A 16,030-nucleotide genomic window follows, 5' to 3' on the forward strand; every position below is an offset into this window, starting at 1 on the left:
AAAGTGTCATTAGTTTCAAGTAGATGATGGTAAATTGTAGTTTAGAGGTGATTAGGTGTCTTGAAATACCAAGGTAGCAATGTGCATACAGAATACCAGCTCAGCCTCACCACAATATGAAGCTCTAGGGAAAGGAAAATGCTGAGGAGTTGGTCAAATCACTGAGGTCTCCTGATTTGCCTCAGCACTATGACACAGTGAGAAAATCCAAGTTCTCAGCATGCCACAGTAACAGCATGCAAGACTAAGTGTCTGCAATTACTGTACCCATTCCTCACTGCATGCTATCTTTGTTTAAAAGGCAATTCCATTATGTTTAAAATTTTTTATAAGTTTTTGGGTGGAGTTTGTTGAGGATTTTTTACCTTAAATTTTGATGGTCACCTTTCACTGATGGAAGATACTTCATTATTTTTATACAATGGGCAATTTTGCAAAGCAAAACCATTACAAGACAGAGCTGTCCATCACAAGCTTTCTAAAAATTCTAAGGTTCCTATCATTAAGACGCTGACAATTTCCTGGCACTTGTAATTGCCATTCCTTGACCAGAAACAAATTTGCTTAACACTTGGCATGCATTTGAAGTATGTGCATTATTCCTCATGAAAACAGAACCAGAAAAAGCCACTGGGTCTGTCAGCCTGTGGTTGACAGTTTCCAACACACTTCAGTATGCTCTCTTTCTACTGCTGTGAAATTACAATGCCAATTTAAAGCAACTAAAATCCTTGATATCTACCCTGCACTCTGAATTTTTTGCATCTCATACACTTTCTGAAATGTTTTCTAGGCAGGATAGAAGTTTTTCCAGCTATTTATTCTTCAGAAAGTATGAAGAAAGGCATCCAGAAATCACATCTACCTTCAACAGCATGGAATTAAAAAAAAAAAAATATGGGGAATGGTGTTTGAGTTGTTTGTTTGATTTGTTGGAGTTTGTTGTTTTGTTTTTTACACTTCAGGGATTTGCTTTTGTATTCTTCTCTGCAGTCATGTGAGAGATTATCAAAAAACTAAATCCCAGCACCAGTGGCTGGTTGGGGGAAGGAGAAAGATCATCCCTAACTGAAGTTTTGTTACAAATATTAAAATATTAGCTACTATTACCCACAAATTTCCCATTAGCTGCAAACACATCTTGAAAAATCATTACATGATTTAACAAGACAGTAGAGAAGCTGAGATTAAACATGGGAAAACATTGATTCCAACTTCCATAAATAGAAGTTTCAACAAATTTTTAAAAAAGTTTCTATAATTAGATTCAATACATCCCCCAAAAGGAGCCTTAGTGTGCTTAGAAGTCACACCATGCAGCTAGAAGCTCATTTAGCTGAATATACACTAATGCTCTGGGAATGGTGGAATGCACCACTACTTCCAGAACCACTGAGCTAAAGAATTTGTTTTATAAAACTGATTTTGCCCTGATACTTGGAAAAACACTGGTTTACATCCAAAAGTTCACAGCAAAGAAAGTACCACTACTTTCTATAATATCCTTCATTAAGTTCTGTGCCTAAAGACAAAAATCTTCCATGACCAGTATACCTGAGATTCTCAAAAAATTAAACACATTCATCCTCATAAACTCTTATATTCTGACTCTAAATTTGTTCCATAAATAAGTGCTGCAGAGAACACTCATTGCTAACTAACAAAGGCTTAAGCTCTAAATCCCCTCTGGTAAGGTCAGTTTAGCCACAAAACATGGGCATTTCTGAAAAAATCAAAACTTAGGGAAAAAAACCTAAATATCAAACTTGGGCAAATCACCCACCAGTCCAACTTAGGACTGTTGTATTCTCCTAAGCAGACTGCCTGTCCTGCTTTGGCAGTTCAAATTTTACTCACGGACAAGCAGTGGAAGAATACTTAACTCAACCTCATGATTCTATTTTCCACACTTAAAAAAAGAAGAAAGGAGAATGTTTCTAAATATAACTACTGACAGACCATGGAAAAAGCCTTCATATGTCTGAAATTTTGGCACATAGAACGTTGGGGGTTTTTGGGTTTTTTTTGGTAGAATTCCAGAAGTTCGTTACTACTATGTGCACGCACACACGCAGTGTGCCTGCATGCAAAAATGTCTTCTTATTTATTTACTCCACATGCATTAGACATGCCTACACATTAAGCTACTATAGGAAAACTCTTCTGTAGAGATGCAGTGGACACACCTGGCGCTTGGTTTTCATTAATGAACATTTCCAACGTGTTTAGATCTGGAAAACAAGACCACAGTCCTAAAACACCCTGGCTAAACACTTAAGTACATTAATCTTACTAGGAACACCACACACACTCTATGTTTAAGATTCTAGGAAAGGCTTGTCCAGTCCTATTGTCCTGGAGGAATACTTCTAAAATGGTATGTATCCGGGAAAACCCTGCAAGAAAAATCTTAAAGGCAAACTAGTATTGAGGACAGAATACAAGTATTCTTGATATCACTACAGTCTCCAACTGAACATCCTTACAAAAAGATTACTGTGCACCACACAAAAAAAAATAAAAATTGTGAACTGTTTATGGATTTGCTTTAGCTGCAGAAAGTGATATTGGTGTGGAGTGAAAAGCTGCTCAAAAAAATCACACAATGGGACAGAAAACGCATTCCTGGTGCAGAACGTGCAGTAAACGTGCAGCTCACCTACGAGGATACAACTGAAGAATTCGGCAATAGTCCATCGGGGGAGAGGGAGGGGGAAAAAAATATAAGTGAGACATCTTTAAAGTCCTCCCACCATAATCACCACCCTCCTCTCACGTGTTCCTAACACTTGGCTGTTTCTCCCCCCCTTTTAATGTTTTTCTACCATTTCTAAGTTTTCAGCTGACGTCCATTAGCCTATCATTGTATTCTCCGGTTTGGGACAGTACATGTAATGGCCAGACCTAATCTACAAGGGTACAGAAGAACAGAGACAACTCCTCCACGGAAGGATCAGTTTTCAACTGCCTAGACTGGTTATAAGCAATACATCCACATGATGCATTTATAGCAGCTCTTGCCCATCACTTGCTCATGAATCCAAAGGGTTGTGGATGAGTTTATGCTCACTCTAGATCCACTGAATTCAAAGGAGTTATGACTTTGAACAGTGTTCCCTGACTTGCAATTTTGGACAGACTTATTGTTTCATAGTTCACTGACCTCCTCAATCCCCTGACAGATGTTAACATCTATGCTTCTACTGCGCAAAATGTCTTTTACCAACATCAGCCAGTATATATTTAGTGTCCAAATTCAGCAGAGCAATAAAGCATCATTAAACTTAGTTCTTACCTGGTCTTTTTTGGACTTGTGCGAGGAAGCAACATGAGCCAGATACTGAATGACCTTCTTGGTGTTCTCTGTTTTACCAGCTCCTGATTCACCTCTATAAAGAAAATTCTGCATGTTATCCACAAACAAGATGTAAAGGAATATTATCATATTTCCCCAAAGGGTAGCCCAAAAGGGCTACCAACAGCCTTAACTGTATTCTGGCCATTGCAGCACCTCCCTTAAAACCAAGGGAAAAAAAGCTGAGCTGCAGCTACACTGCAGTATGGAAGGCAATAAAGAACTATGCTTTCTAGTCACTTGGATACAAAGACTGTCGAGTGGCTGAGGAATAGCTTAGAGGCTGCTGCAGAAGTTAGGGTGAAAGGTAATGAAGTAAATCTTTCAAATGGAACCCTCCTGACTGCAAGAAGAAACGTGCCAATTCCTTAAACAAGGCTGAAGGCAAATCAATTTTACTGTGTCTAGAAGACAAACTGCTGCATCAAGAGTATCTGTTACTCTATCAGCCTCATCAGTATGCACGTACTTAAACATAACAGCCGCATCAAATCTGAAAGATCACTCCAAGCCTTTTCCACTGACAAAGCTGTATTTCTTTAGTAGTTTGAGTATAGAGGCCATTTCAAAGCCACCCTTCCTCCATTTATTACAAAAATTATTTTGCAGAAGGTATTATATACTGGAGGAACTGTAGTGGGACTTTACTTGACTCTCCATTATTACCTGATTCTGTAATTCCACTACCAGGACGTAAAATTATGAGAGTTCTTCCACCAAGAATGTGAAAACACAAATTTTGACATGCAGACAAACTGACAATTGGAAATACTCACGTGCAAAGGATGGACTGATCCTCTCGATCTGGAAAAAAATTTAAAAGACTAGTCAGACTAGAACTCTAGAAGTAAATTTCTCCGATGGAATGAAATCAACTCCAAAGACACCAGAAACTAGTAAACACTGACAAGTATCTTCAGAAACACAGCTAAGTAACCCCTCCTCTTGCAAGACACCCGCCTCCTACCATATGCCAAAGTATATAATGCCACCACAGCAATTTAGTTTACTTCATCCAGAAAGAATATAATTTGCATTACAATTTTTCTACAAACACTACAGAAGTCTCCTACTGAATGTGTCTTTACCACACAGCTACAGTGTGATATGCATCTACTTGTTCTTCAGCCCCTGTTACAGTGGGCCCATACTGATTTAGAGAGGTTATCAGCAGAGCAGTGAAAACGGAAGAGGTATGGGGAAAGCAGGACAGCAACTGTTACAAATCCCAAAGTGCCCAAGATTCGCATGAAACAGAGGCTTTCGGACCAAAACAAACACTGGAAGTTCAGTGACAAAATATTTGTTACTAATTTTGTATAGACTGGACACAAAAACTAAAACACTGAGCAGTAGCCTACATCCTATACAGCTGATTGCTTGTGGCACCATCTCCTATTGTATTAACACAACAGCTCGTAACAGTAGAAACCTTTTCTTTTCCACGTTGACATACCAACAGACATACTAATGCCTGTGTTCAATTCCCAGCTGTGGATATCTTTCCAGTTATTGAACTTAATTCATCCAGCCCATTCACCCCTGTCTTCTCCCCCATCTTTAGCCTCCTGTCAGCATTCACCAATGACTCTACTTCATTATGCACAGTCCTTCCACCATGCCTTCATTCCAAAGCTCCTGTACATGCTCCACCAATTTTGCCCTGTTTCACTTTCATCCCTGCCCTCCACCCTGTGCCCACCTACCCCCAACCCAGGTTCCGTCCCATTCCTTCACACCACCAGGAATGAGCTGGGAGCACTAGGAAGAGCGGCTGTGCCTACACCACAACAGCCTCAGTAGCTTGTAGTCATCACAGGGACAGTGAAACACGGAACAGCTGGGCACAGCAAGTCACTGACTGACAGCCCAGAAGAGCCACTGGGGCACTCAGAACACACTCTGCCACCAAACTCAAAATCCTCATTAGGCTGGGGTTTTTTTTGGTTTCATGTTAAGTGTTGGTTTATTTTTAAATCAAGACCAGAGGAGTCTCATATTAATCTGTCTGAGAAGCTCAGTAAGACAGCAGCAGTTAGATTTCATTCAGACATCGCCACTTTCCTTTTTCCACTCATTGCATTGGACTAACATCTACTCTCCAAAGAGAGAGAAAGCAAGCCTCAAACATCCCTGAGAGCATGCAATTCACTGGCTCTCTCCAATAAAATTTTTCAGTGACATCCAACAGTTTGTGTGACTGTCTCCACATTTTAGCTACTGATTCTTTATATTCCTTTTCCCCTAGCTTAGAGAAACCAACCACACTCAGTATTCTTCCCACCAGACAGTATCATCTAAGGATGATATAATTAAGTCACCATTCAAGTTGTTTTGTGCAAGATAAAGAGATTGAGCTGTAATTAGTGATTGCTTTCTAGTCTGATAGATTTCAAGTACATGAAACCTCTTTTCATGCTCTTAAACACTGCTGCTGCAACTGCATTTAGCATTTCAGTATTAACATCATGAATGCCACATTCATCGAGAAAAATCTCCTGTACACCCAGTTTAAAAAGAGAGTAGTATATCTAGCCTTTGCACAAATTTTTGTGGAATAAAGAAAGCCGGCAAAGCTATCAGGTTTGAGATTCCATCTTAAAATATTCCAAAGCCAATAACGGAAGCATTAGATTCACATGCTATATATATATGTAACTCCTGCTCTTAAGGGTCTTTAATGGAAACTGACTGTATGCAGAGGAGCACAAAAAAGGAGAGGAAAATAATCTGCTTTTTTCCTGTTAAAACTCAGAATATTACCTGTCATGACCCTGCTAATACTGTTCTCAGAAAGAGCTGATCAGCCCCAAGCCTGGAAGAAAGCAAGTAAAAGAAAATCACCACTGCAACAGTTTTGGCCTGCCAAATTCTTAAGCCTTCAAAAGCAGATACTGCAACTTTACATAAATTAAATATTCATTTTTTCAAATGCTGAATTTATTGACTGCCTTTGAGATATACACTCCTTTTGCTGACGGCCAGGCCAAGAGCCGAAATTAGCCAGCTCCAAAGGCCTCACACATTTAAGGTTCCCAGTGGGTCAAGGGCTCAACAGGCGCATGCCAGCCCTCTGCATGACTGGGCACTTTGAGGGTGGATCAGGGGAATAACTAATGACTCATTTATGGATTGCCTAAGGAAATGTATTCTTCAGTAGTACAACACCTGAGTACAATTCTGCACCACAAAGCAGCTATGTGAAAGGACAAGACTGTGCCTCTGAATAACATCTGACTTTCAAAAGCTTGAATAAAAACAAACAGTTCACTTGTCCAGAAAAGGTTATGCTTGCATTCAGCATACTACAGAGTCTCCTCTAAGAAGTAGATTTGAGAGAAAGAAAAAAAAATTAAAACGATAACTCTAAATAAGGTGCTCCTTATTGGTGGTAACCAGCTCTGATCTCAGAATTATGAGCTGGGGCTTCTCAAACAGGCAGTGGAGCCCCAGGCACCTGAATAGCACCTGCCTTCCCATTTCCATCTTAGAGACGATCCAGCAAAAGAATACCAGTAAGCAGACAGATAAACTGACTGCCCAACAGAAAAAGAGATGATCAACATCAGATAATAATACCAAGCAGCTCTTTGGCACTGAACACTACTCGGTCATGCCAAGTTTTCTTATACTCAATTGAGAAGTTCTTTCCAGCCTGGTTCCAGTAAGGCAAGGTAGCCCACAGCACCCTGGATTGACCCTAAGGAATCCCAAAGGGGCAAGTACAGAATTTTCCTCCACCTTAACACAGAGCAAGGAGTTGAAGGGTGGTCAGGCAGGAAGAGTCACAGACAGTGTTCAAAATCCTCTTGGCATAAAGCTTTCCTCCCTCAACATACTTTCCTGGTGGCCCACTACAGCTGCCTTAGTCACCTCTGCTTTAAGTCAGCAGGAACGTACCTGCGAGTGCAGGCAAGTCTCCAGGAGTGCGCAGACACTGCCATAAAAGGCAACATTCCTGTTTGCAATCCGGGGGAAATTCTTTCCCAGGACTGCAAAGTAGCAGTCATTGGGATAGCTGGAATTCTTCTAATTGTGTATAGACAGACAACTCAAATAATGTGTTGAGCAACAGGAAACAACCCCACCAAAGGGGCAAAGAGCTAACACATACAGAGCATAACTATTAGATACTCTTCAAATTAAGAACAGTTCCAAATGACGATATTCATTCTCCATATGATACTGTGCCATCACGAATCAGAATTTGGTTGTCCAGGCAAGAGGCCACCTCCACACCCCTTCTTTTTTTCCAAAAAATCCAACATGGGCATACTATACCACTTCAGTCAGCACTTGCCTTTACTTCATTGTCAGTTGTGCAAGCAACCTACTCAGCAAAAGAGAATGTGCTGGGTACCATAAACTCAGTTGCTTATAATAACACAATCAAGAAACGCCTGATTAAAAGAAATCTGCACCTGCTTTTCAATCCTAAACAGAGTCACTTATTAAAAAAAATCCAGAATAACAACTCATTAGTTAATTATAGCAACAGTTCTGTATTTCAAACCAGCTGACAAGGAAAGCTTTTTATCTAGGCTCTTCTTCAGCTCTCATCACCATAGTATTCAAGTGATCACAAGACGCAGCAGCCGCAGACATCCAGAAATTCAGGAAGTAAAATATCCTTCAAATTTAAACTATACAGCAGTATGGTATAATAAGATCAGTAGATTAATTTTACTATGTAAAAAAACCCCATAATATGTAATATTCTTTAGTCCAAGACTTATTCTTTAGTCCAAGAATAAAAGACTGCATTTCAGACTGCTGACTGTTTCAGCATACATTAAAAACTTAATTAAACCAAAATTTGTTTTCACAAAAGAGACATCTTTGTACATAGAAAGTACTCAACCAGATATACTACTGCAAAACAGCAAGTGTGAATGAACGCTGAACTGCTGTGGTCAAATATATTGGCATAATTGATAAATTAATACAGCTCCAAAGTCCTGAATTTTCTTTTTAACTGTTTTGGGATGGAAGAAAAAGGCTAGGAGGCTAGAAGAGAATGTGCAATTTCAGCTCCACGTCTCAGTTACAGAACATCCTACCAGGCCTTTATCACCCACTTCCTCTGCATGAGTGACTCTCGTTTCAAGCCTGTTCATCTCCATAAAAGGAGAAGTAATATAGCATTCACACAATGGTGACATCACCTCTGCAGCTAAGAGGAAGTGGAGCTGAAAGGCAAAGGCTTGGCTTGCAGTCCCCTGCCTATAGCTGACTCATTAAGGCTAAAAGCTTAACCATAGCTCACGGTACCACCCACCTCCTGACCACGAGCGTCTGGCAGGCCGGAGCAACCCAGCCCTCCGCGTTCCCGTTACTGCACTGCTCCCAGCACCCGCTGAATGCCTGCAGCCCAACCCGGGCTGGCTGGCCAAGCTACAGAGCTGACCCAAAGCAAGAATTAATCTTAAATGCATCTAAGTGCTTCAACCACGCAGTAGTTTCAGCTCCTTACTGCCTTTCAAACTTCTCTTCCAACATCAACATAATTTTACATCCCATGTCCTTTCCTCAGGGCTCTTAACACAGGAGGAGCCCCAGGGACGTGACACACTGTGCTACACGGAACAACCCCACTGGCATCAGACCTAATCAAGTACGTTCACTGTGCTGCTTTAACCTACATGCTGCCTTGAATGGGATCAAAAACACTCCAGGGGAACACCAGAACAGAGCCCAAGAACTTGTTCTTACACTGTTATTTAAAGAACATATTACAGAGAAGTTTCAAAATGCTAACAACTATCATCAAGTACAAAAAGATAAAGAGAAATCAAATTAAGGAGAAACAGAATATCCAAGACAGGTCTCAACAATAGAATTTAAGATTTAAAAAAAAAAAAAAAAAATATCACTTGAGTTGGCAGGAATAGTGCAGTGCCAAGATTCAGCTCTGCATTAGCTGACGTTTGAAAGCAGTCACAAGGAGAAAAGTAAGTTTCATTTTTCAAAATGAAATATATCCTACAGAGTCAAATGCAAATATTCATTCCCCCAATACATTTTTGGACAAGAGTCCATATCTCCTCTTCTCTAGCACTCCTTAACTGAATCTGGAGATAGCAGAAAACAAGTTGTAAGCTGTAATTTTAGGTTATGCAAATGTTTATGAAGTTCTGACAGGAAAGAAAAACTAGTATATAGCCTGCAAAATGTTCAGGCAGCTCATGATACTAAAACAGTGAACTGCAGGGGAGACTGACAGCAGGGGCTGAACCATTACATAAGTGACTGCCAGAGAACTCCAGCTCTGGTTTACAGCAATGAAGCAAAAAGGGCGTGGTAACTACTAAAAAACAAGTGGGCAACCGGACTCTTTTTTAGCTCCCTGTTCTCATGAAAACCACATCGCGAGACACAGATTCTTAGAGCTGCATTTAGAAATCTCAAGTAATTCAAAGCATGTAAAACATTTCTTAAGGAAATAGAAACAATGTACATATTTTCTTGCCATTTGCATCAAAACAAATATCCTTCGTAACTAGCATCCAAATTTCATGTTGCCCTTTGCATGAGAAATTTGGACAAATCTGGAAAACACACTTGTGAAACCACAGGCTATATTCTTTCAGGTTTTAGTGGAAATAAGACTTGACCTTTAAACACAATTCACATTGTGTCTGAGACGTGTGCCAACATAATCTGAGCAGGTCTCAGTTGAGAAGCACTGACAGAATATTATATAGAAAAGAAAGATGCACTTTGGGGTAGTGCATTATACAGTGCAGCACAGCAGCCCAATGCTAAGAAGCAAGCTGAGAAATGACCTGGCAGCAAGCAAGTTAAAACAGAAGTGTTCTGCTAGCTAGGAAACTTAGAGAAATATGCAAACATTTAAGAATTACAAACAAAACATTTGAAGGTCTACATTCTACAGGAGCAGATCTAGAGACTGTCTTCCGTGAAAATCACAAGTGATCTCAAGGCACACGTGAAGATCTACAAAGCAAGTGATTTGTCTTACAACACATAACACTGTGTTTCCTCCCTTAATGTAACTAGGTCACTAAAAAACCATGACATTACTGCGCTTCAGAACATTTTCTTTTAAACAACAAACCCAGAGACTACCTAACTCCCAAGTGAACACCAGCACAGTCGTGGCTGCACAGGTTCCTTTGCAGGCTAATCCATCAAGGTCAAGGAGGATTTAATCATTGCTCAATGATTTTCAGAGTTTTGTTAGGTGAAACATTAGGAGCCCTCCAATAATGTGGAGAAAACTGGGTAAGAAAAGAGATGGAATACATTCATTAGCCATGTGCTGTCTACTCTGTCTCCTACCTATCTTAGTTGAACAGGTCTAAGCTTTGTAGACCAGAATAACCATACTGATTTAAACTATTATGGAAGTTTCAGATACTTTTCAGGGCATTAAAACAGATATCATGCTCCAAATACCAACATAACTTCTATCTCGTATCACTATCTGACACAGAAAATTCTCTATGTGTGTTCTAAATGGACAAACAGGTGCTGTTTAACAGCTTTAAAATGTTTTTTTCTAAAATGAGGCCCTGGAGACTGTCAATTGAGGTAAAGAGCGTACCTCTTCAGTATACACCTGGGGCATTAGAATAATTGTTTGCTCAAGACACCACTCCACTTGCAGGCACTGTGTTTCAATCATTTGCACCAGAAGAATAATTCTTCCGAAAGCAGATCTGAGGTTTCTGGCATCCAGGTTACCCAGGGAACAGAAACATTAAGACAAATGGTTGTTTTCCCTAAAAGCAAAATGGTACACTTTCTTGAGAGTTCTGTTCTTGAAGAACAGAAAGTCTCTCCAGGTAACACATAGCAAAATAATATTTTCATCTCATTTCTGAGAGTCACAGTCTTGGGTCTGAGAAAGGAGGGGAAAAAAACCCAGTAACAACAAACAACCCACTCTGAACACATCCTTCACCATTTTATTTCTTCAAGAAAGTACTTCTTGTGAAAATTAACAAAAAGCAATATAATCTCTTGGGATATCTAAGTGCCCTGACACTTCTCTCAATGGAGTAATCAGAAGATACAAAAAGAAGACCAAGCTCATCCACAGTGCATCAGCACAGACACCTGAAAAAGGTTAAATAGCTTGTGGATTAGCAGAGGTTGGAACTAAACTCTCATCTTCCCCTCCTGTCCTGATAAACTATCTCTTTGAAAGCTCTGCTTATTCCAATACCATAAGTGGACTGAAAACCAACCAAAAAAAAAAAAAACATTCTGAGTCCAAATCAATTAACACGTAAAGCTTTTCACACCACCAGCTTAAAAGATAACTATACCCTGTGCTGACCGAAGTCAGAGTCAAGTCAGCTTGTTATCTTTCTCCAGGCCATGAAGGATTCCCAGTCTTCAGGGCTCTGAAAGTAACCTAGGGAAGGCAGCCTAATCCTAAATGCCTCTGGCTCATGTGGAGCACCCGACTCTTTCATCTTCTATTCTCTGCGCAGATTCCTGCCATACCACTGGCTGCTGCACCAAACCTCCCCCACTGCTGAGCAAAACCGAGAAAGTGGAATAGGAATGCTGCTTTCCATTCCCCTCGAGGCTAGCCAGGACTAGAGACACTGCAACAAGCTACTACTCACCCTTACTCCCAGCAGCAGACATTGGAATGCTACTGCTACCCTTTGAAACAAGGAAATAAGGCAATAAATAACCCTAAAACAATCTCTAAAGGTTGTGTACCACACACAGGTACCTGTGAAGCCACACAGAAAAATCTTTACAAACCTAGTTAAACAGATCAAGGCAGGCTAGTTCAAAAGCTAACCAGGAATTCATCAAGCATTCCAAAAAGTCAGCAACAAGGTATCTTAAACTGGGCAAAGAAGAGCTGGGGTAAGCCTCTGGACTGTCAATACTGCTGAGAATACAGCACAGCTAGAACCATTCTGGGAAAAGTGAACACTCTAGCAGACCTCACAGCAACTTTCCCATGCTTGGAAAGCAGGCAGGCTTGCCATTCTTCAGCTTGGTACAACTACGCAGGTCACGTCTGGGATTTCCAAGTTTAGACATCATCCAAGCGGTGGTCTGACAGACATCACCTCTTTTCAACAGAAAATAGCCACATAGATTAATCACCAGCTCTGAACCATCATCAGACCAAGGAAGGTCACCTGTCCCCTGATTCAGAATTGCAGCTGTTTGGTTATCTCCTGTCACATAAGGATATACCTGGCAGGGCTGAAGGACAAGATGCAGGCACATGCACTTTCAAGTGGTTTAACTGTTGTCTATAAGGGAAATGGACTTCTTCAGTCTCCTCACAACACTGCCAAAGAAACTATTTCTGATTCTATGTAGACAAGATTTGTTTCTAGGGAACAGTAACTTTGGTACAGTTAAGTCAATAGCTTGTTTAAATATAAATTAGTGCTTGAGCTAACAAAGAGCAGGCAATGGAGGGAAGTAAGTAATAAAAGAAGCAAAAGTGTAATGAGGTTCATGGACAACATTCTGCCATGTATAATATAGGTGGAGCATCTTTTCTTGACCATCATGGCAGACCCAGTCTTTCTCTAAGGGAAGTGAGATCCTTTGGGAGTCCAGGTTCACACATTTTTATCTTCTGGATACAGCATTCATTTCAGAATAACACACCAGCAGTATGGCTGTATTTCCTCAAGACCTGCTACATCTTCAGCAAATTGCCACTAACACCCTGCCACCAGTCCACTTCAGCATGTCTGTGTGCTCACCCCTCTCCATCCCAGGCTCTTACAAATACAGATTAACTGATCCATCACATTAGCTCACCCCTGTACTCTGCTCTGCGTGGCACCATGCTTTAGCAACCTTTATCAGCTTCCTCCACATCATGTTTGTTGGAAGATCGGTAGATGGAGATTTTCTTTCTCTCTTTCCACTCTGGGAACCTACATCATTATAGTCCTCTTATGCTTGGAGGTGCAAGTGGTAACAAGGGCAGGTGAAAAGCAGAACTCAAACTGAGACCAATGAGAATTTTAAAGCATGATTTTATTATACCTGGACTTTGTTCAAAAATGTGACAAGACCTGGGAGGAACAAACATATTAATGATTTCTAGGCATCATAAAATAAACGAGTAGTAACATTCATACAGGCACGTCAAATCAAACTGTCCATACAGCCTTTAAACCTTACAAAGTATGCCTCCTCATAAAACACAGGAAGTACAAACAGGAAGAAAAGCACACAATACCTCCACACCTCAACCTCTCCAAGAATCACACACTCCACCACTGAATCTGCAAAAGACATCCTCTCAGAACCAGGGATACATGCAGGGCATTCAAAGCTCTGTATTTAGAAGTCCTCAAGCAATAAACAGGTAGCAGATAATATCCACAGTTCTCTGATTCTCAGTCGTATAATGTAAAGTAAAATAGGTCTATCCACTTGCTTTCTTTTATCCCATGAAAAGCCAATAGATGTACTTAATATTTCCTGATAGTGAGTTTTATTAACAAAGTAAGAATATAACCAAACAAGTCTTGACAATAAAGCTACCACTGACCATCACAATTCAAAATACAGGTTATACTAAGCTTGTTCCCCCCAACCAGGTTGTGCACCTGAATTTTAAGCTGGCTCTTGTTAAAAGCTTCTATCAAACAATACACATACCTGCCCACCTACAGCTATCTCAATACACAGGCTCATCACTGAGATGGAAAATTTGCTACCTCAGTTCTCCTTGCCTGCTTCTCTGAACCCCATGCCTTCACACCAGCCTGTTCTTTACATAAAATTTAGCTCTCACCAGACTTTTTGTAAGGTTCTTCAAACCACTAGAGCAGAAGAAAGCTATTCACCTGAACACAAAAGCTGGTACCAAGTAGTGTCTATAAGCAAGGACAATAATGCCTTTTGATAGCAGTGTGTTGTTGTTCTACAGTGTTTCGACTGCAACCTTGATTTGTGATTTCAACAAGAGTCATTAGCTCAGTCAGCACTCACCTTGCATCATACTCCTGTAGGCTGTGTCTGTGATGGCATAGATATGAGGGGGCATTTCATGTCTCTTTTTGCCTTTGTACATCTCCACAATTTCTTCTGAGTATATGGGCAGGTTCTTGTAAGGATTGATTACCACACAGAACAGGCCTGAGTAGGTCTGGAAAGAAAACACCCCAGCAAATATAGACAAATTAAAAATGTTGTACACTTGCATATTTTAATGGTATATTACTTAGAAAAACAAACCAAACAGTGTTTTTTTAAGTACTTCTCCCAATGATGCCATGTGGGATGCTTCCCACTAAGCAACATTAGAATCTGAGGAACAGCTGAAGTCCCATCACCTTGACCAGTACTCAACTTTTCCAAGTGCACACTGAGCATCAACTGACCCATTAGTCATGCTGATAGCACTGGCCTGCTCTCCAGCTAACTAACAGTCCACTAGGACTGGCTTTTCTTCCTTTCAAAGTTCCTACATTCAGAGTCAAGTGCTATTTCATTATATAATGTAGGTGCTTAGCTCCTAAATGCATACATTTGATGTTCTGCCTCATGCTTGATATGTATCTAATAAATGATCACTAAATAAAATAAATCCTCAAGCCAAAATAGTTACAAAAAGAAAAATAAGACCACTGTACTCCTGAGAGGTTTTCAAGACTGCCTGACCATGCCTAAGGCAGTGCTATCCTGTTCTGAATGGGAAGCTGGATTAGATGGCCTCCTGAAGACCCTCCAAGCCTGAACACTTTCATGATTTACATTGTAGCAAGTACGACTAGATTCAAATTGTAAAGTCAGCAATGTATATATAAGTATGTTCAGTATAGTTCTGAACCAGTCAAAATAGAAAACAATTCTAAAGTAGCCCATGCTAAATGAGTCAGCAATATACACCAAAGTTTACTTCTAATTCATATCAAATGGTTAATGCATTATCTATGACAGCAAACTTCAATTTCTCAATTGGTTTCCACTGGCTTAATTGCACAGTTCTAATGGAATACAACTGTCAAAACACTTCCAGTGAAAATATTAAGCTTCTTAAAAACAAAACAAAACCAAACCTTGAGATCTGAGTACATTAAAAAGAAAAAAAAAAGCCCAAACTTTTTACTTGCAAAGGGAATAAGAGGAGCAGAGGCTTCTTAGATATTTCCTAGATATTCTAAGAATAGCATTCCAAGCCCTGCTCCTGGGGTTTAGAGCTATTCTAGTTCCCTGTCAACTTTAGAAGCAGCTGTTTGCAACATCTGGAGATAAGCAGCTTTCTACAACAACTTGCAGTGCTTCTAGAAGACAGTAATTTGGCACTTTTTATTTCTATTGCCAGCATCTCTTCTATTATTTGTTCAATGAAGAAAGAGTGCTTTGGAGTGACAAAGAGTTCTCCACAAGGAGCCCAGAGAGTACTTAATCAGATTTAGCTCCTTATCTAGATAAAGGATTAGACTGCAGTGATCAGAAGGGTGAAAATAACATCTACTACACAGTTTGTGGTCTCATAGCCAAACTTTCTACATGCTGTCTGAACACTAAATAACAAGTCCACTCTTATATGCAGCAGATTCAGATATATATTCAGATATATGTCCTCCAGGAAGCAAGTTTTTCATAGATACTTAAGGTTTCTTTTCCACATCCCAGTATAAACAATCAAGATATGTTTCCAGACCTACTCTTTTTTTCCATACATTTTTTAAAAACATTTGA

General features: G+C 40.0%; 1 protein-coding gene across 1 annotated transcript in view; it reads right to left on the bottom strand.

Moving 5' to 3' along the window:
• The window catches only part of MYH9 (myosin heavy chain 9), a 70,345-nt gene that overhangs the window by 35,042 nt on the left and 19,273 nt on the right, over positions 1-16,030 (bottom strand). Inside the window, exons 3-5 of the mRNA XM_063395796.1 lie at positions 14,315-14,471; positions 4,132-4,159; positions 3,296-3,389 (exon numbers count right to left, since the gene is read on the bottom strand). Coding sequence (XP_063251866.1) covers positions 3,296-3,389; positions 4,132-4,159; positions 14,315-14,471 — 279 coding nt within the window. The remainder of the gene's footprint in view (positions 1-3,295; positions 3,390-4,131; positions 4,160-14,314; positions 14,472-16,030) is intronic.

The sequence above is a fragment of the Prinia subflava genome, chromosome 4 (genome assembly GCF_021018805.1).
Source record: "Prinia subflava isolate CZ2003 ecotype Zambia chromosome 4, Cam_Psub_1.2, whole genome shotgun sequence".
Taxonomy (NCBI): domain Eukaryota; kingdom Metazoa; phylum Chordata; class Aves; order Passeriformes; family Cisticolidae; genus Prinia; species Prinia subflava.